Source organism: Lutra lutra, chromosome 15 (genome assembly GCF_902655055.1).
Source record: "Lutra lutra chromosome 15, mLutLut1.2, whole genome shotgun sequence".
Taxonomy (NCBI): Eukaryota; Metazoa; Chordata; class Mammalia; order Carnivora; family Mustelidae; genus Lutra; species Lutra lutra.
The window spans coordinates 63,489,358-63,508,761 of NC_062292.1; the positions used below are offsets into that span (position 1 = coordinate 63,489,358).

The window sequence follows — 19,404 nt, forward strand, 5'->3', positions numbered from 1 at the left end:
TACTTCTACTTGATGCAATGAATTATAACTAGGAACTACAGAACATATGCTGATTTCATTTACTTCAGTAAGTATGTGTAAAACCCCTGTATAGAACAGAAAGGCACTGGGCATCAGAATAAGTGAGCAAAAAGGTGTATTTTCAAGGCTTCCCCAGCCTGAAGGAGGAAACAGACAGATACCAAGGTGGCAGCAGGAGGCTGTGTCCCCTTGGAGCTCTCCTGAGTGCAGAGTCGGAGCCGGGGGGGCGGGGGTGGTGACGGCGGTGCTAGAGAAGCCCATGCAGAGGCGTCCCAGCGGGGGGCAAAGATACAGAGGTATTGACTGCCAATGGCTCTGTATGGCAGGACCCAACAGGGAAGAGTCGGGATTTTATCTGGAAGGACTGAAAGCAGGTGAGTAATACTGAAGGGTTTTCATCCTTTCAAATTTCACCCTAGGGATGATATGGAGGGCAGATCTAGAAGGGACAACATAGAAAGCAACAATCCAGGGGAGACACAGGAAGGCTTACATGAAGGGGGTCGCGGTAGCACAGGAGAACAGATATAAAAGGTTTTCAGGGGGGCAGAAATTACAGGACAGGGTGACAGACTAACTGTGGTGGGGGGAGAAAAAGGGGTGGGAATACGGAAAGATGGAGGAAGGGAGAGAGGGGTATGGGTAAAATGAGTTTTGAAATTTCTGATTTAGGTGACCTGGTAGGGACTGGTGCCCTTTAGGGCAATTTCAGGAAGAGCAGGGCTGTGGGTAAGACGGAATTTCAGACCTACTGGAATCACAAGGTCTCTCTTCAAGAGCCAAGTGGAGATACCCATCAGCTGTTGGAGAGTTCAGGAAAAAGGTCTGGTCTGGAAATAAACACCAGTCGAATACATGGGAAGTCAGGAGAGAGCAGCAGGGACTGAGCCCAGGAGAAACGTAAAGGATGCTGGAAAACAAGTGGCAGATAAAAAAAGAAAGGTTGTACCCAGAAAGTCCAGAAAGGCTGGTTTGGTTTGCTAGCTAGGGGCCCTCGGTGACCTTGACCGATGGTCCCAGGAAGGGCTGGCAGGGAGCAGACACTGCATCGTGGGAGTTGAAGGGCTAGCAGCTAGGATGGGGCGACAAGGAAGAAGCTGTATGAGTGCAGATAAATCTGGCAAGAAGCTGAACCATGAGAGAAAGAACTAAGGCAGGGGAGATGCGGGGGCAAGGCCGGCTGGCGTGGGTTTGTTTTGACGATGAGAACGGCTTGACCTTATCTGTCTGCAGTGGGCAAGAGGTCAGCGTTAGCAGAAGACCCAAGTGACCACTTGGGAGAGATGGCACTGGTGGCCTGGTGCTCAGGAGGAAGAAGGTGAAGGTTCATCTTGGCCAGGGGGAGGACACCGGCCACAGGGCGGAAGCTGGACACAAGCAGCAGGACTGGCCGAGCCGGGTGGCCCCGGGGAGCGTAAGGGGTGGGACCTGTGGAAGGCCGGTTTCCCGGGCACAGCCCGGCATCGGGGCTCAACGGAAAGGCGTTGCTGGGTCGATGCAGAACTTGTTACGTGTCAAAGATATGGTAATAAAATGGTTTCAAAAAAGAACAGGAGCTTATCAGTTCGGTCGGGAATGCTAGAAATGGCCACTGTGGGGCCTCAAAACTGCCCTGGAAACTTGCTTAAATTTAAACAGCATCACTACTTCTGGGCACTGATTTAAGGGTTTTACTCTTATAAATCATTTATCAGAACTGCCCTCAGAGGCAGGCACTGACAGATAAACTGAGGCACAGAGCTGGGAAGGCGGGTGCGGGGCTCCAGGCCTGGGGCTCTGAAGCTGGGTGCTATCACCCTGATCCCCCCACCCCCGCCACGGGCTGGTTGCTTCCACCCACAGCCCCCCCCGACCCCCTGACCCCTCTTCAATGCTTCACGGACACACTCCCAGATGGTCTGGTGTATCTGTCACGGGTATGTACTGCAACCCCAACTTTGAAGGCCAGCTCCTCGCCCCTGGGGACCCGTCCTGCTGTTCACAGTTTATCCCCAGAATCGAGCCTGGCACCTCGGGGCGGGGTGGGGGGTGGGGGGGTAGGGATGAGAGAAATGCCTGTTGAATGGAGGAGGATGTTAAAACCAAGGAGAAACAGAGGGTGGGGCTGCAGTCGCCGGGGCTGGAGGAGCCGGGGAGGCAGGGGAGCAGACGGGACCGGCCCAAGCAGCCCATGACACAGGTGCGCGGTGAACATCACCCCGCCCGCTGCTCACTGTCTAGATGGTCAGAGCTTTCTTTTCAGGAAGTTCTATTCTTCCCAAGGATTCCAAGCCCTTCCCCTCGTGGGACGGCTGCCGGGGGAGAAGGGTGCCTCCAAGGGAACGGGATCTCTCCCAGGAAACCCTCTCCAGGAGCCAAAGAAACCACACAAGGCAGAGCAAGGCAGGCGGAACGGGAGCCGAGGCCCCACCTGGCTCCGAGCCCCAGGGACGGGCCCAAGGCAGCCGCTGCCAGAAGATACAAAAGATAAATCTCCCCGAGGGTAGGGAACGGTGGAAAGAATGAGGGAGGAAAGAAAGGCAGGCACAGAGGGAACGGGGCTGGCAGCACACGCGGAGAAGGTCAATGCCGTCTTGAAAGCGTTGGTGGACGAGACATCAAAGGCAGCGCAACCCAGCGCCGTCCAAGTCCTCGGAGTAAACAGGTCGGCCCTGCACAGTCACGGGCCTGTCGTCAGGTCACGTGGGGCGGCCCCGGCGGGGCAGGGGTGGGGTCAGGGGGAGATAAACCTGAGGTAAATGGAAAGCTCCCGAACATGGATGCGAGGTGCTCGTAACAAAACACACACACACCAACCAACGGCTCTACCCTGGTGTCTCAGGGTGCCTCATTACAAGCGAAGACCCCGCTGCAGTCAATAAATGCTTCTGGGAGAGGCATTACGGACAGAAGAGATGTGCTCCTAGTGGTTTACAGCCTGTCAGCAAGCAGGAGGGCCGTAAAGAGCACGGGACTATGAGGTCGGCAGTAAGAAGCTTTCCCGGAGGAAGGAAGGTTTTCCGTTCCAGATCTGCGGCATCCCGAACAGTGCTCTAAGCAGACGTACCCTTCGTGGCAAAGGCTGCAATCGGAGGGGACCTAAATTCGTCACTAAACTCAGACTTGCCCCAAGACCATGGGACTCAAGAGATCCTCCTGCCTCCTTCCCACACTGCGTAATGGGGGAGGTCACGCATTTCCGACTCGGAGCCACAGAACTAGCTACTGTGTAACATGTCTTTTGAGTACCATACAGTTGGCCCTTGAGCAACATGGGAGTTAGGGGCACCGACCACCCCATGTGGGTGAAAATCCACGTGTAACTTCTGATGCCCCCAAAACGTGACTAAGAGCCCGCCGTTGTTAATAACCGTATCAGTAATAGTCAACCAACACATATTTCGTGGGTTAGAGGTAACACACCATAATCTTAGAATAAGAAAGTTGGAGAAAAGGAAATGTTATTAAGAATGCTGGTGGTTGGGGCGGTTGGCAGGTGGGATTGCGGGAGTGGGACCTCGGGGCAAGACCAGCGGGCTGAGCAGAGAGCTGGTGATGGTGACAGTGACAGTGGCTGTGGGTTGAGACCAACGTGACTGTGCTCCTCCACCTATAGTGGATGGTCAGTGCTGAAATAACAGGCCCGCCAGCCATGCCACCCCTCCCCTTATTACCTTCTCGTGAGCATTTTCTCAAGTAACATTAATATACATAAGACCTCAGCTACCTGGCTTCTCCTGCAATCCCTCTCCCCAAGATGTAATGTAAATGATGCCCTATATATAGAAACACCTGGTCTAGTACAGTTTCTTCCAAGTTTAAGAGGTCAAACACCTGAGAGTACATCCTTAAGGAGGTCCAGCATGGATAGGATGTCTGTGTAACCGATTGGCATCCCTGCAGAGCCTGGGATGTGACAGGGCCTCTCCCCTCCTCGTGTAAATGAGGATACAGCCCTACAGAGTGATAGAAACTGTATCAGGGAAATACACGTAAACATATTGATTTTAAGGAACTGACTCATGGGACTGTGGAGACGTGACAAGTCCAAAATCTGTAGGGCGAGCTCAAGACCCAGGGAAGGGTTGCAGTCCAAGACCAAAGGCCATCTGCTGGCAGAATTCCCCTTTTGCTCTATTAAGGCCTTCAACTGATTTGTTAAGGCCCACCTACATCACTGAGGGTGTTCTGCTGTACTCAAAGCCTCCTGATTTAAATGTTAGTCTCTGGGCACCGGGGCAGCTCAGTCAGTTGGGTGTCTGACTTCAGGTCAGGTTATGGTCTCAGGGTCCTAGGATAGAGCCCCACCATCTGGCTCTCTGCTCAGCAAGGAGCCTGCTTCTCCATTTCACTCTCCCTCTGTGCTCTCCCTCACTCCCTCCCCCACCCTCAAATAAATAAATAAAGTCTTTAAAATAAATGTTAATCTCATCTGGAAAATAGCTTCCCAGCAACATCTAGAATAACATCATATGTTGGCTGTGCTGGGGTCTATTCCGACCCATTCAGGGACATATTCATGCCTCGGTATTTCTAGCTAGTGTAGCTTTATGTCTTCATGTCTGCACAGCCACTCATCTGTCATTGCTCATTTTTCCAGGAATTTTTCTATTCTTTCTTGTTTATTTTTCCATATTTCTGTTAAAATAATAACAGCTAATATGTATCTGGTGTTTACTATGAACCAAGCGTTTCACAAGTATCTGCTCATCTGTGGTCACAATAATCCTATGAGATGGACACAATTTTATTCCCGTTTTCTTCCAAAGAGGGAACTAGGACCCAGAGAGGTTATTAACTTGCCCCAGATCACACAGCAGGGGCCTGGTGCTGCCAGAATTAAAACCAATCATCTGCGTTCTCGAGCCCTTTGCAGTGTGAGCTTTTACTTTGTTGTTTTCTGACCCCCTGAGTTGATACTTCACTAATTTGATTTTCACGATTGGTTATCTGTTAACATAAACAGTCGAAACTTTGGATTTTCCTCTGCACACCACGTTATCTGTGTCCCCCGGGTTCTGAATATAATAGCTTTCCATTGTGCCCCTCGTGCTGTCAGAAATTAGTATTGTTTTGTTAAAGCGGGGGATGAACAGGAGAATTTGTATTTTTATAAAAGACGCGCAGGTTTCCTGACTTTCGATGACACTCCAAAATGAGAGGTACTAAAAATATGTCCACATCGAAGGTTTACAGCACTACGGAACTTAGAAAACAGGGAAAGAGCTATTAAGGTCACTATAAACTTTATCTTCTTTCTGATTTGTTTCACAAATTATGCTTTTGTACTGGAGTTTACTTGGGGGTCGGATTTGGTAGCATCAGCCGCTTAAATGCTTCCTTGTTCGATAAACATCTGTAATTTTCTATTAGGAAAGCCACACGTGCTTCCATAAGGAAGGTTTGGAATCCAGAGAGAGAAAGAGACACTAACTTCTTTTTTGAAGTGGACTGATTGCCTGGGCCCTGGTGGAGGGAGGCGCGGCCCCATACTGGGTGTCCCCCAATCCGTCCACCCACGCTCACCGCAGCCACCTGCCAGGTGCCTACCTGGGTCCCCTGAGCTGCTGCTGTTCCTCTCGCTCTCTCCGTCCTCCTGGCCGTCTGCATTCTGCTGCGTGTGCTGGAGGCTCAACTTATGGCAGACCTCGAAAGCCTGCCCGACCGTCCGCACGATTCGCATAGCCTGGCTCTGGGAGGAGAAAGGAGAAGAAAAGAGCAAGTGAAGGGCGTGGAGACCCTCTGCAAGGACACAAGAAAGGCCAGGGATGGGAAAGGACGTGCCGGGACCTCGCATACAGAAACCTGCAAAAGAGATGGAAAGTGATGTCCATGCTGACCAAGAGGAGTGCGAAGCCAGTTTTCTTCTTGAAATGGCCCAGAAAATAGACACTCACCAGGGTTCCATAACAGTAAGTCAACTGGAAGGACAGACACCAAACACCCCCGTTCTGGACTTAGCCCAATTCCTCCTCCCGGGTTTAACAAAAGTGGTCAAGATCTTTCTGATGCCTTCGCCAAGCATAATCACACTTTCAGTGGGTTTGCCACACAACGGGAAACTCAGCGGTCACTTCTTCCCTCCTGGGACTGGTGAGTCTGGGCTGAGGGGATGTTTAACTACTTCTTTTAACAGCCCAAGGACAGAGCTTGACTCTAGCTCTCCTTAACTTGGAGGAGGAGGAGGAGATGGGACAAGGGAGTCTCATCCCCTACAGTCTCAAGGGACCCACGCAGGCTCCCAGGAAGAGCCCCCAGCATGGTTTCCAGGGCCTGGCCTCTGGAGGGGACAGCTGACCAAGCACATTATCAGTCCACTTTCACCTTCCTCCCAAGACTGAGTCTGGTGCAAGCTACAGGCTGGGTGAGCTCAGCTCACTGCTCCTTGTCCGTGGGGGTCCCCAAACGTCCCACCACCACAGCAGTTTATTTAACCGTGGCTGTCCCCCCCTACACCCATGTCTGAGATTCGTCACATTCTGATTGATCAGACCCCAGGTCAGCTGCGCCTACCCGGCCAAGCTCCACAGTCATTCAAGCATCTGTTGCTAAAAATCTCAGGTTCTCCTGGGGAGGACAGGGGACCAATTCCACCACCCCTGGGAGCCACAGACACACTCCTTAACTGGCTTTGGGGATGATGTTAGAAGCTGGCAAGTCCTCACACACGTGCCCCTGAACCTAGAGGATTAGACAGGGGCTGGGCCAGGACTCCTCACCTTCTCTTCGAAGGGGAGCGCTTGGAGTTCAATTCAGTGGGAACCCGCTCTTCTGAGGACCTGCATTTCTCACGCATCCCAGCTGGACGACTGAGCACACTCAGGACTGACCTCTGAAGAGCCCAGATTGTGGCCCACATCTCTGCCCCCTTTATCAGGGACAAATGTCCAGAACATACCCTCCCGCTGCAATCACTGACAAGCCCGGGGTGGCCAGAAGAAAGTGGGCTCAGTCCCCCTTGTGCCTCGTGCTCACACGTTAGTTGGCTCACCATCAGCAGCCGAGGACCCTCACCTCGGTTCCCTGAAGAGGCAGAAAATGCGGACTATGGGTTCCCCGGTACCACCATCCCTGTGTCGCAAATGGTTCCCCACCTCCTCTCCTCAGGCCCCCGCTCCTTCCGACCCGCCCTTCGTGACAGCTGTTCTGTGTGCGCCTCTGTGACGTCACCCAAAGGGCTGAATCAGCACCGTCTACGACCTCCCCTCCCCCGCCCAGAGGGGTCCATGTATGACTAAGGTGCGTGACAGTGCGTCCTGCAGTGCTCGGCTCAGCCTCAGGGCTCATGAACAGGGTCTGGGGCCGAGAGGCAATTAAGACAGAGAATAAATAGGAAAGGCTGCACTGACTCTATCACAACAGAAACAGAGATGTTAAGAGAGTTGCCTCTTACTACACAGGTAAGCACCAAAAGTAAAAGGTGAAACCGCCCCTGGCCCACAGCGCGTAATAGAGGAGAAGCGACGGGCTGGATGATCTTTGGTCTGCACCTGTGTGATGGTTTCCACCACCAGGAAATTGTCAGATTCGAGTTCTAGATGTGCACATTCACGGCTAAACGGCTTCCTTTGATTTGTGCTAATGGAGTCACATTTCCACTCACAGTGAAAGGACCCGGTGGCACGTTCCGCGGAGAGCCCTCGAACTTGAACACGGAGTCAAGATACCTGGCTGCCTGCTTTACAGGTGGAGAGAGACATGTAAGAGCACGGGGCTCCGTTCTCACCACTCCAGGAGCTGCGAGACGCTGGATGGCTCCCAGTTCTCAGAAATGGCTGTGTGAGTTCCGGTGCCCACTGACCTCTCAGGCTTACCTCCCCTCCCCAGTGGGAAGTCTACTGTTAGGTGATTCCCATTTAAGGACCCCACTAGAGGAAGTTACCGGAAGGAGGCTTGGAGAGCCAACCTGTGCCAGGCAGGGCCTGTCCCTCCCTCCGCTGGTGCCATCTGCTCTCTGCACAGCCATGCTGCTTCCTATCTGCTGGGCCTGCCCCAGCCAGGGACTGGGCCTTCTGGCCTTCCCAGCAAGAAAGCTGGTTCTGCCTGCCACCGCCGAGGAATGTAGTACTCACATGTGCTAAGACTTACTAGTTAGTATGCCATGCCTAAGCCCACGATGGAGGACTCTCACTAAAAGCAGCTTTCAAAAGAACCTCTCCATAGGTCCCCATGGGCCACAAGCAGCTGCTCACATTTCATGACTACAAACAGGCCTTCAGACATCAAAGTGGAGATGTAAAGCTGGGAAGGCAGCCAGGCATGGAGCAGGACGCATGAGTGGCCTGCTGGGAAGGCAGTCTTCCCCAGTTCCAGAATCTGGCCCTTCTCTGGAATTTGCTAGATTTCTACAAAGTGTCACTTTGCCACATTTTTTTCTGGACAAATCCTGGTTGGTCTCACAAAAGTCCCCTGAAAGTGCTGGGCCACATTGATACAATCTTCCTGTCCAAAAGCCACTTTCCATCAGCAGCCCCAAAGCATTTGTGGGCTGTGAGTTGTCAAGACTAGGCCGGCAGTGGTCACTTTGATGTTTTTCAAAGCTGGGAAGGAATATCTAACCTCGGAGTGGCTCTCGGCCATAGACGGGGAGCACGGCAGCTCAGGAGAGTGCCGATTACAGGCAACTTAGTGAAACAGGCCTGGAAAGGAGGCAGTCTTACAACTTGGTGCTACTTACTCTCTAGATGCACAGAAATGCTTCTTTAAACCATTCCATTTATTCACGCCGACAAAGCCTCCATCCTCCTCCCCACCCCCAGGCCATCTGTCTGTCCAGCACAGGGGTCAAGACACAGCCAAAGGCTGTCCTTTTTAGTGTGCCTACTGGGGCTGCCAACGACACGCCTAATGGGTGTCAGTATCCGGGGAACCGCAGCAGCCACCAGGAACTAAGGCCACATTCTCTGTGACAGTGGCGGTGACTCAAAGGCACACAAGAGCCTGCAGTGGTGGCTTCAGGAAGACAGAAATCAAAAGGTTGATGCCCCCGTACTTGGTTGATCCAGGGAAAAAGTATAGACTGTCATGATTTTAGCTTCTCTTCCCTGTTGTTGGTTGGCCCTGTTGACATGGGGAATCTTCCGAGTGTGACACACGTGTGAAGATTGGTATCTATTTGTCTGATTCTGCAGCTGACTTAATGAATGACCTTGGGCACTGCTCTGCTTTTCACTGTCCTGGAAGAAGGTGTATTTCACAATCTGGAGATGATGAAATGAGTCCTCGGGTAAGCAAGGAAAGGGAGGAGCAGGTGCTCATCATGGATACGAAGATGGCAAAGGCAACAGTAAGAAGGGAGAGACATGGGGCACACTCCTCCTTAGTCTACAGCTCTTTCTTCTCCACTCTTATCTACTGCCCCCACCCCCCACACTTGAGACCTGTCTGCCACATGCTTCTGAATTCTAGGGGACTGAAGTCCAATAAGTCAGTTCCAGAATGGCCCCTGGTTCATGATTCTTCTCATCTATCGCAGCAATAAAGTCCAATTCCCTTACCTTGACCTGAACTACCACAGAGTCTGAACAATAACAAAAAAATAGAACTGAAGATCATGATTCTTTAATGTGCTTTTTTTTTTAACTGTAGTAAAAGATTTAAGCTTATATCTATCAAATGATTGCAGTGTACAGAATTCACAATGCTGAAACAAAAAAAATATATTTGGACTTCAACACAGAGAAAGATCCAAGGTAAGAAGGCTCTGAAATGGGAGATGGGTGAGGATTCTGTCCAACAGGTTATGGAATGGCCTTGATCTATAATTTGATTGAGGCAGTGCCTGGGACACCAGAATATTGCTCGCTATGGGGAAAGTTTGGTTTCAAAGTGAGTATGAGTTTTGACATCGACAGGACATAGGAGATCTTAAAATTTCCAGTACACTGCTGGGTTCTTCCTTGTACTCTGCTAGTCCATGAACCATAGGACCATAGAGGAAAGAAGGCTGGGTTATAACCTCGCTACTGGCACTCACCACCCAGGTGACCAGGAGCAAGTTGACTCACCTTTCCAGGTGCCGATTTCCTCATCCATAAACAGAGAGGTGTGGACCAGATGAGTTCTGAAACCTGTGGTTTCTCTATTTTGACTTTCCAACTCCATCCCACCACCCCAGCATTTAAGACACACAAAAACGCGCTCTTTCCCTGAGTGTCAGACTTCCCTCTCCTTCATCCTAAACTTGGTGGGGCAAGTGACTTATTGTTTAGCCCATGACTGTCATCATCACTCCAAGTCTATCACAAGCGATCAAGGACAGACTGTGAGACTTCTCAGCAGTGGGCCCTCATCTGACGGTGACAGCATTACAGGAGGAAGTCATTCCTCCTAACCCAAACCAGCTGAGCCGTGATGGCAGGCAAAATGATTTCAAGGAGCTGCCCGTGAAGAGAACAGAGCTTCCTACAGCTTCTGTTAATCACCAACACTTCACACACTGTACTATTAAGTACAGTCACACTTAATCAGGGCCGACAGCCTCATCCTCCTGGGGGCAGGAGGAAAAGACAGGAGGGCGACAGCCACTGCACAGGAGAGGTCAAGAGACCACGCAGGAGGCAAGAGGCCTTGCACATGAATACTAGCATCGAACGCTCCAGAGGGGGGAAGGAGGATGCCGTGGTCATTAGGAAACATCTCCACCAGATGCTCTGGCAAGGAGAAGCCCCGCTCCCAGCCTTCCTTTTTTGCAGAAGCCTCAACGACACGGGGACAGACACCCCCTCTGCAGACACATGTCCACCAACCATCCTGGCAATCCTTCCCAGTCACACAGAACTTGTTCCTGATGATTGGATATTTCTACACACAACCACCGGCATTCCTGAGATGCCTCTCATCGCACTTCGTTGGGGGAGGAGTTCACATTCCTGTTACGAGTTTCACGGAACACAGGTTGGTTGGAGCTCGGGGTGAAGAGGCGGGAGGCCCGGTTCTAGCGTCAGCGGCGCTGTTGACTCACTGTGCGACCAATGGCAACCTACTTCCCTGGGCCCTTTCCTTCCCCAACTATATGATGGAGTCAGTACCTACCCCACAAAGACAGTGAGAGGAACAAAAGAGAAATCTATGTCAGAGTGCCTTGGGTCATTCAGAGTTAAGGAGCTCTCCGTACACAAATGACAAGGGGAGAAGAATCTCACTGCAAACAGGTCTTAGAGAACAAGGCTACTCCTTGTTCTGCAACTTCCTGATGAAAAACAGTAAAATGGAGTGGTTAAGAGTCAGATTCTCTGGGCTCAGTCCCACTTGTTATGACTTATGCCCCTTAAGCTCCTGTTTTCCCATCTGGAAAATGAAGAGTAGACAAGTGCCTATCTCACACACCTGCCACAGGAATGACGTAAGAGAACTTACATATAGAGAGTTTAGAAGAGTCACAGGCATAGCAGGTAAACAAAACAGATGACTTCCTTCTAAGCCAGAACCTGAGTGACCTGGGGTCCTAGGTGACCAGCAGGTGCTAGGCTGGCTTGCCACAGTCTTCTGCTGTCTGGCTCCTGACAAGAGCCCAAGAGGAGAACCACGCTGGCCGTATGCGTGAGCAACCTGCACAAGGATCCCCAGATCCAGAATCACGGTCGTGTGGGGGCGCAGATGGGGGCCTCCAACAAGACAGCAGAGACGCCTCACCCCTGTTCTCAACCCACAGGAGAGACAGCTCTGCTCCCCAGGGTGAACAGGAACCACATGAGGAGACTGTCCGGGCCCTGGGCGCCCACACTGGGGCCATGGTGTGATCCAAACAATGATACCCCAAGCCCTTGACACAGCAAGGAGCTCATCAGTGGGTTTTCTACACTGTGATCAACACAAAGGCTCTGGAGAACAGCCAGGTCTTCTGACTGCCAGTCAAGAGATCTCCCGATCAACCTCCAATGCTCTGAAAACATCCCTGCAAGACACGTCTCCTGAGGGCATGGAGTCCCCGCACCCCCGCCACCCCCTAAGTTCCTATGACTGGCCAATTAAAACTCTTACCCAAACTAACTATTACCTCCCCAGGCCAGAAGCACTTTACAAAACCACAAATCACCGTCCCCAGAGGCTCACCGGGATAAGCATGCAAAACCTTGCAGGCGGGTCCCCCGCGCGCCCATCTGCGGGCTTCCCTGCACAACTCACTTCTCCTCACTGGCTCTTCCACGCACACTTGGGCAGCAGCGCGCCCCACAGGCTGGGGACAGCATTCTTCCAGCTGCGTGGCTGCAGGCCAGCAAGGGGCCTGAGAACCCACTCCTCTGAGAGTAACAACCTCAGGAGCTAAGGGGAAAAGGGCCACGGGAAATAGAAGAGCCAGATCCGAATGAGGCCCGAGAGCTTGGAGACACGGGAAAAGCTGAGCTGAGAGGGAGCCGAGCGACCACTGCTTGTCACTGGGTAATAAGAACTTAATTCCGTGCTTCGCTTCAAGTCAAAGTCCCAGTAGGCCCTGCTCCCCGAATCAGGTTTTGGCAGAAACGGGACGACCCCACTGTGTTTGTGCCACTCTGCTAGATCTGATGGCAAAGCAAACAGAAGGAATGACACCCTTTACCCTAGGTTTCCCTGCTCAAGATTCTTCCATTCTGACTCCGGCCAGTGCCTCTTCAGGCGACCATGGGCAAGTCACTGCATCTCTCTGAGCTTCCGTTTAGTCATCGGGGAAATGGGGGTGAAAACTACCTGTCTTAACTTCTTAACAGAGGATTTAGAAGAATCAAACAAGGTTAGATATTAAAGTACTTGGTAAATTATAACATGCCGTGTGTAGCTCTAATAAATCCCAAGGCCCACGTGGTCCAGTCTCTAGACGAAATGGAAGTCGGATGGACAGTCGGGCATTCGAAATGAATTAAAAGGGATCGTAGTCTTTAGCTGCACCTGTCAAAGCACATTATGGAGGAGCCAATTCCTAATTCTCAGGAACACTGCATATCCCAGATCCCTTATACCTCCAAACAATAGAAGAGCCATTCACCTTCCCAAGCCCCCCGTGCTTGTCCGCAGCCCCTCTGGCTTCTCTGCCCCCCTCTCCCTCCTCTTCCTATCCGTTCTTCAATAGCAGCTTGACCCGGCCCCACTTACCCACTTTCCCTCCACTGTACCATCATCTAGAAGTCTGGCAACTTGCACATTTTCCTTCCACCTTTCCTGTTCTAGGTCCTTCTATCCAAATTCCATGATCTGCATTAAAAAGCCTGGGAACAGGGGGCCAAGGGCACCAATCTCCTTAGAGGAAGAAGGTAAATTAGTAAAGCACGGGGGACAGGTCGGGGACTGGACACACACATTAGTGAATCACGGCCCTGTCACATATTATCCTGATTGGGCCTACTTGACACAGTCCCTTCAAATCCATTAAAGATGCTTTATAGTCTACGAAGTCATACAGCATCAAAGAAGGGGTCCCCAGGAAGGGATTTGGAAGTTGTCCTCACAGAAAGCCATGCTCTGTGGTTTGTGGCCAGACCAGCAGACGTGTAAGGAATCTTAGAGGCATAAAGAAAGTGTTTTCTAAAATCCCCTTTGCAGAAAAACAGCTCCTAGGAGATTACACAGATTACAAGGCAAAAACATGATCCCGTGGCCAAATCAGTTTTGTGAGATGCTGGGTTAAACAGAGTTAAGGAGTTTCTCGAACTTTAGGACTTCCCAGCAAATTCAAAGAGGATAATTTTGACATGGAACATTTTGGGTGGTAAATATTTTCCAGGAGACGTTGTGGGAAACTCTGCTTTTGACTCACCTCCTTGTTTTATAGACAAGGAAGTGGAGACCCATAGGGGATAGTGCCCCACATAACATCTCTCAGGGCTCTAGTAGAGAGGAGGGGCTAGACCCCAGGTTTCTAACTCCTGTTTTGTGTTAAATTCTGGAGAAAAGATAGAAAAAGCATCTATCAAATTGCCAAAGTTGCATTTACTCAAGCATCAAGGTTACAACCCCAAAATAACCACCCAGGACAGCCAACCTCGCACACAGAGTCTCCACTTGCTTCCACATGTCATGACTTGTAGACCCCTGATTGATATTCAGAATATGATGGAAGGTCACTTAAGTCAATGCCGTGCTTCCTGCCTACCACACTCCTGGTGCGATCCACCTGTCCTGTTCCAGAGCCCTTGTCCATCGGCCCAAGAATGCTCGAGATGTCCGTGTGTCACGGAGTACAAAGCTGAGATGAAACTGAAGGGGAAGTTTGTTACACAGGGACACGGACAGACTGCTCGGAGGGCTCCCGCATGTCACGCATGCAGAGCCACCTCGAATCTTGCCTCTCTGACAACAGGGGAGGGGTCAGCACTGGGGAGGGGGTTTATTCTGGTTCCGTCAGAGGAAAATAAAAAATGACCAAAGATGGCCCATTTACCTTCTTCTTGGATTTAAAGACGTTACACCTGAAAATGTTGCTGGCACCGTCTCGGGCGATATAGCTGAAGATCTTCAGGTCCTGGGAATCATGAGAAACGTAGAAGATCCTACACGAAGAGGAACATAAAAATGCACCGAAGATTGCATTAGGTTCAAATCTCCAACAAGGTAAACTCTGTTGAAGGACATGCGGAAGACAGAGCTCGCCTCTTCCTACGAAGGCAGCCGGCACTTTCCAAAAGCACCAGACACTCCCCTGAGTGAGCTCTGGATTCAGAAGTGGGGGCATGGGCGGGACACGGACCCCATGCTATTGCTAGGCAGCAAATCTGTGCTGGGAGCTTGTCTGTTAGAAGGAAAAAAATCGTTACCATCCTTATCAGAGCAATGAGTCCACATCCTACTGATGGAAATGGGGGCAAGTTTCTGGACACCTGTCCATGGGTCTATCCAGACAAGGGGAGTAGGGGAGCCGGCAACGCGGGCCCCGCTGGGGGAGATGAAGACAGTCTGTGTCATTATCAGAGTCCCTCTCCAGCAGGCCCACGGCCTCTACACGACCGTTCCATGGCTCCGTCCACCTCCCCACCCCCACGTGCCCACTGTGGGCCGGGCGCTATCCCAGCAGCAGGACAGATAAAAGCCCTAAAGCCACAGAGCTCATGTGCAGGGGATCTCCATCAACAACACGACGGCTCTAAGGAAAAAGAGGCAGAACGGGGGGCAGTGTGTGGGGTGGCTGTTCTAGCCAGGGCGGGTGGTGGGGAGACCCTGTGGAGAGGCAGAGGCCGGAGCATAGGGAACCTCTCCGGGAACCCCCTGGAAACACCACTGCAAGAAGTGGGAGCCGCTCCCATGAAAGCCCTGCGGCATCCAGAAGGTGCTGGAAGCGTTCGCAGAACGGCCAGAGGTCACGGTGGGTGGCTTCAATGGAGCTTGTGGGCTCGGTGACAGGGTCATGGAAGCAGCCAGAGGCCAGCACATGGGGGCCCTGGAAGGTCAGAGCATGTGCTCCAGGGGAGAAGAGGAACCCCTGGGGATGGGTTCTTCTGAGCAGAGGACTCACTTCCTGGTGCTCTTTTCTGGCTGCTGGGGACAAGAGTGAAGGCGGAGGGAAGGCTGTGGAAAGGGGGAAAGTCCTAAGCAAGGCCCCCACTGGCGGAGTCTGAAGGGGTCTAGGGCAGGCTGCCGCGGGATCAGCCGGGTCTGAGCGCTGTCAGCATGGGGCAGGGGAGGGGAGAATCAGGGCCGCATCTGTGGGACCTCCCTCTCCTCATTCCCAGAAAACATCTCTTCCTCCATCCTTACTGAGACCCAGCCCCGCCCCCACAGCAATCCTTCTAGGTGGCCCCCCACTGAGTGTCTCTGAATCGTCTCAAATTTATCCCAGTGCCCAGTAAATTGATGAGCGTCCTTGTAATTCTCCAAGCAAGCCGGGCCTTCCTTCTCCCAGGCCCCATCTGGACAAGGGCCCCAGATCCATCAAGCCAGAAGCCTGAGCCACACCCACCCCTCCCTTGTTCTCCATCATCTCTTGCTCACGACCCCGTTCTTTGCAGCCCATCTCCTCACTGCGGCTTGGAAATGTATTTTCTCCTTCTCCTCCACGTACGGCCTGACTTCACAGAACCTTCTTTTCTCGCCTGGATTTTTGCAACTTGTCTAGCATCTCTCTCTGCTTCCTAGCTCCCCTAGGGCCAACCCATTCTCTACCTTGCTAGCAAAGTGGTATTTTTAAAAACACAAACTACGTCTCATTATTTCCCTCTAAAGCCTCACAAAGGCTTCCTACTGCCCTCGGAATCAAGTCCAAACTCCTCAGCATGGCTACCTTCTCGCTTTCGTCTTTCCCCACAGTCCTGACCTACATAGTCCTTCAGAACCAGTCACATACATCCACCTGCCTTTCCACCTGACAGCCTCAGTACCCTTCAAGACGCGGTTCAGAGAAGCCTTCCTGCTCACCCCATGCTCCCAACAGGAGCTGACGAACCCCCTTGGGCTCCCCGTTACCACAGCACCTCCCTTGTACTCCAACATTTACGCTAGAGCTCCTTGAAGGAGAAAGGACAACCTCCTGCTGCCCCCAGCGCCAGCATGGTAATGGACACACAGAAGGTTCCTAATGCTCGCGGAGGAGGGAGGGAGGCACCGAGCCGTCACTAGTGAGCACCCGACCCGTGATGTGGTCTGTCTAGTTTTTCACTCCCCCTGCCCCTGAACCAAGGAAGTAAGGTCGGTTAGCTCAGCTGAATCACACATAAAACTCCTTCCATTTTTGAGTTTTTAATTACTAGGCAATGCCCTATGGACTGAGAACGGGAATTACAACGGATAGGGCAGGTATGAAGGCAGAGCGGCTTGCCAACAGGGCACGGAGACCAGGAAGGCGGCCGGGAGCAGCAGCGAGGGAGGTTAACGTTCCCTTGCTGGACAAAGTACGTTCCAGCAAACCGGAGGGGGGCCGAGTGTGGAGGCAGCCCCTGGGGACTAACGGCAGGTGGTGCTACGTGTGAGTTCAGAGAGGTTTAATAAGTGTCCTTATTAAAGATAAATAACCACCACCACAACAAAAAAGATAACCTCTAGCTAACCCAAAATGTCTGCTAGTCAGAGCTTAGACAAGTGTCCACCAACACAGCCAAGTGGCACGAAGTTTTTCCAAGGGACCTCATTCATCAAGAAATGAATAAACCAACAAATTAAGGCTGCCAGATCCAAATATCCAGGTCTAGAAACATATTCCAAGAACACTTGTTTATTATTCATATGGTTTTCTTAAAAACTGTGATTCTGGGGGCACCTGGGAGGCTCAGTCATTAAGCGTCTGCCTTTGGCTCAGGTCATGATCCCGAGGTCCTGGGATTGAGCCCCTGCTCAGCAGGGAGCCTGCTTCTCCCTCTCCCACTCCCCCTGCTTGTGTTCCCTCTCTCGCTGTGTCTCTCTCTGTCAAATGAATAAATAAAATCTTTTTTTTTTTTTTTTAAAGAAGAACTGTGATTTTGTGTGTTAGGGGCAGGGGAGGGAAGGAGACCAACATGAGTGCTCTGGAGAATGAGGGAAGACTTTTTCCTCTTCTTTATCCTGAAGTCTGGTGCCATTTTGATCCTGCTTCCAAAAAGCATCTCGATTTTCTCAACTTTCTGTGTAATTATCAAAGGTGGGATACCACAGTAGTTCACTATATGGTAAGAAAGTAGCTCATTATACTGCAATGATGATTACTAAGGTTTTACTAGGTTCTGTTCTCCCTTCAAATTTCTTGTTTTTATTTTCAGGTTCGCATAGTTCTAATTCTCACCTGCTAATGGAACTGTTACACTTCAAAGCTATAGCAATAAACTCTTCTATTTTCTATTCATGAACTTACCATGAATGACTGAAATAGAAAGGGGATCTTGGAGAAACTAGATGTGGAGATTGTCACAGAATTCAGGTTGACAGAGCACTAAAGGAACAGCAGACCCACCACCAACACCTCCTTTCCTCGACTAGTAATCTAAAGTAAACTTGTTTCTCTTAAGAGCACAGAAGAAAAACAGAGTAGCACAAAGACACTTTGGGGGGTCATCAGGCCTGGATCCCACCCAGCGTCCCCGCCCCTCAGGATGTGTCAGCGAAGGGCGATTCACTCCCAGTAGAGGACTCCCTTTCTGGGAGCTTCTTACTTGGGCATTTTTGCATATGTTGATTAGAAATCGACCAACAGGAACGCAGCAGAGGGAAACAAATGCCGGCCCTCGTGGGGGACAGACCCACGCGGCCCGCATGTGGGACAGACCCGGATATCCGGCCGGGCTCGGCAGCCGACCTGCCGGAGATCCTGGCTCCCCATTGTTCTGCACCGGCGAACGAGGGACGATCACAGCACTGCCTCTCCTCCCGGGCTTCGGAGGAGGAATGCACCCAGAGAGGGGAGCTCCCAGCAGCAAGTGGTTATGGGAGAGTAAGTGCCTTATTACCTCCACCCTTTGGGGCTTTAGAGAACAAGGCTAATCCTCTGTCCACAGGGCAACCTCCGGGATCTTTGGAAACTGCCACCACGCTTCATGTGCTCATTGGTAAAGCGATCCGCTACCCCCTCTTTCCACAGTTCTTGTATGGCACCATGTCCATGGCTTACGGCCCCACCAGGCTTGCGCTGAGGGCTGCGGGTGAGTAAGATCTGGGTTCAAGTCGTACCTTTTCCACTTCCCAGCTTGACCTCAGGCCAACCCCTCCATTGACAGAGCCCTTTCCATCCTCAGTTTAATCAGTATTTACACACACACACTCTCCATATTTAACACAACGCCCAGCACACGGCAAGTTGCTTGCTCAGCAAACAGGAGTTCCCTCTTCCCTGTGAACTTTCCTGCACACCCCTCAGCTCTCCAGGGACTCTTGCCAAGGACAAGGAACTGAATCACATTCCAGGGTTCGCTGAGCGTGACAGGATCTCACTGTTGCTCTGCACTGTGGTCAGCTCAGACGCTCAAAGCCAAATCGCATGACGGCGCTCGAGGGCGGGTGTGTAAGCATACCTGGGTTACTGGTTTTTAGCACTGGTGCCTGGTGACCACTACTTCCTTTTCTGAGCTCTCACAGACTGTCTGCGTAATGATCTCTTGGAGGAGTTCACTAGTGTGTGATCCCTGGACCCAGACTTTCCTCCTTCCTAAAAAGTGGCATGGAATGTCTCATCCTGGCCACCTTCTCACATCTCATTCGTTAGGACCTCAGGACCCAAGTACCTGAGGCTCAGACACACTTTAAGAAGGACACCTTTGTCCTCATGGTTTTTAAACGTTGTTTTGTAAGTCTCCTATGTTCTAGCATTTCTAGTTTGAAGATCAGATCGTGCTGCACTGAAGGAAGAAAAGGGAGGGAGGTAGAAAAATGGAACGGGCAGATGCAGAGAGAGGCTTGGCAGCTCCGGGGCCGTGCTCATCCCCTGTGCCGGTTCTCTCATCCTTAGCCCTTTCCTAGAGCCCACTGCGCCCAGAAGCTCAGTCCATCGCAGCTGCTCCTCTGCGTTCATGTTTGCTTTTAAGCTCTGCCTGCCGTTCT

General features: G+C 51.6%; 1 protein-coding gene across 4 annotated transcripts in view; it reads right to left on the reverse strand.

The window, feature by feature from the left end:
- The window catches only part of C15H1orf226 (chromosome 15 C1orf226 homolog), a 264,987-nt gene that overhangs the window by 30,267 nt on the left and 215,316 nt on the right, over positions 1-19,404 (reverse strand). For all 4 annotated transcript variants that reach the window (XM_047704115.1, XM_047704116.1, XM_047704118.1 and 1 more), the window contains 2 exons: positions 14,354-14,462; positions 5,551-5,692 (listed from right to left, as the gene is read on the reverse strand). In XM_047704115.1, the coding sequence (XP_047560071.1) occupies positions 5,551-5,692; positions 14,354-14,462 (251 nt within the window). The remainder of the gene's footprint in view (positions 1-5,550; positions 5,693-14,353; positions 14,463-19,404) is intronic.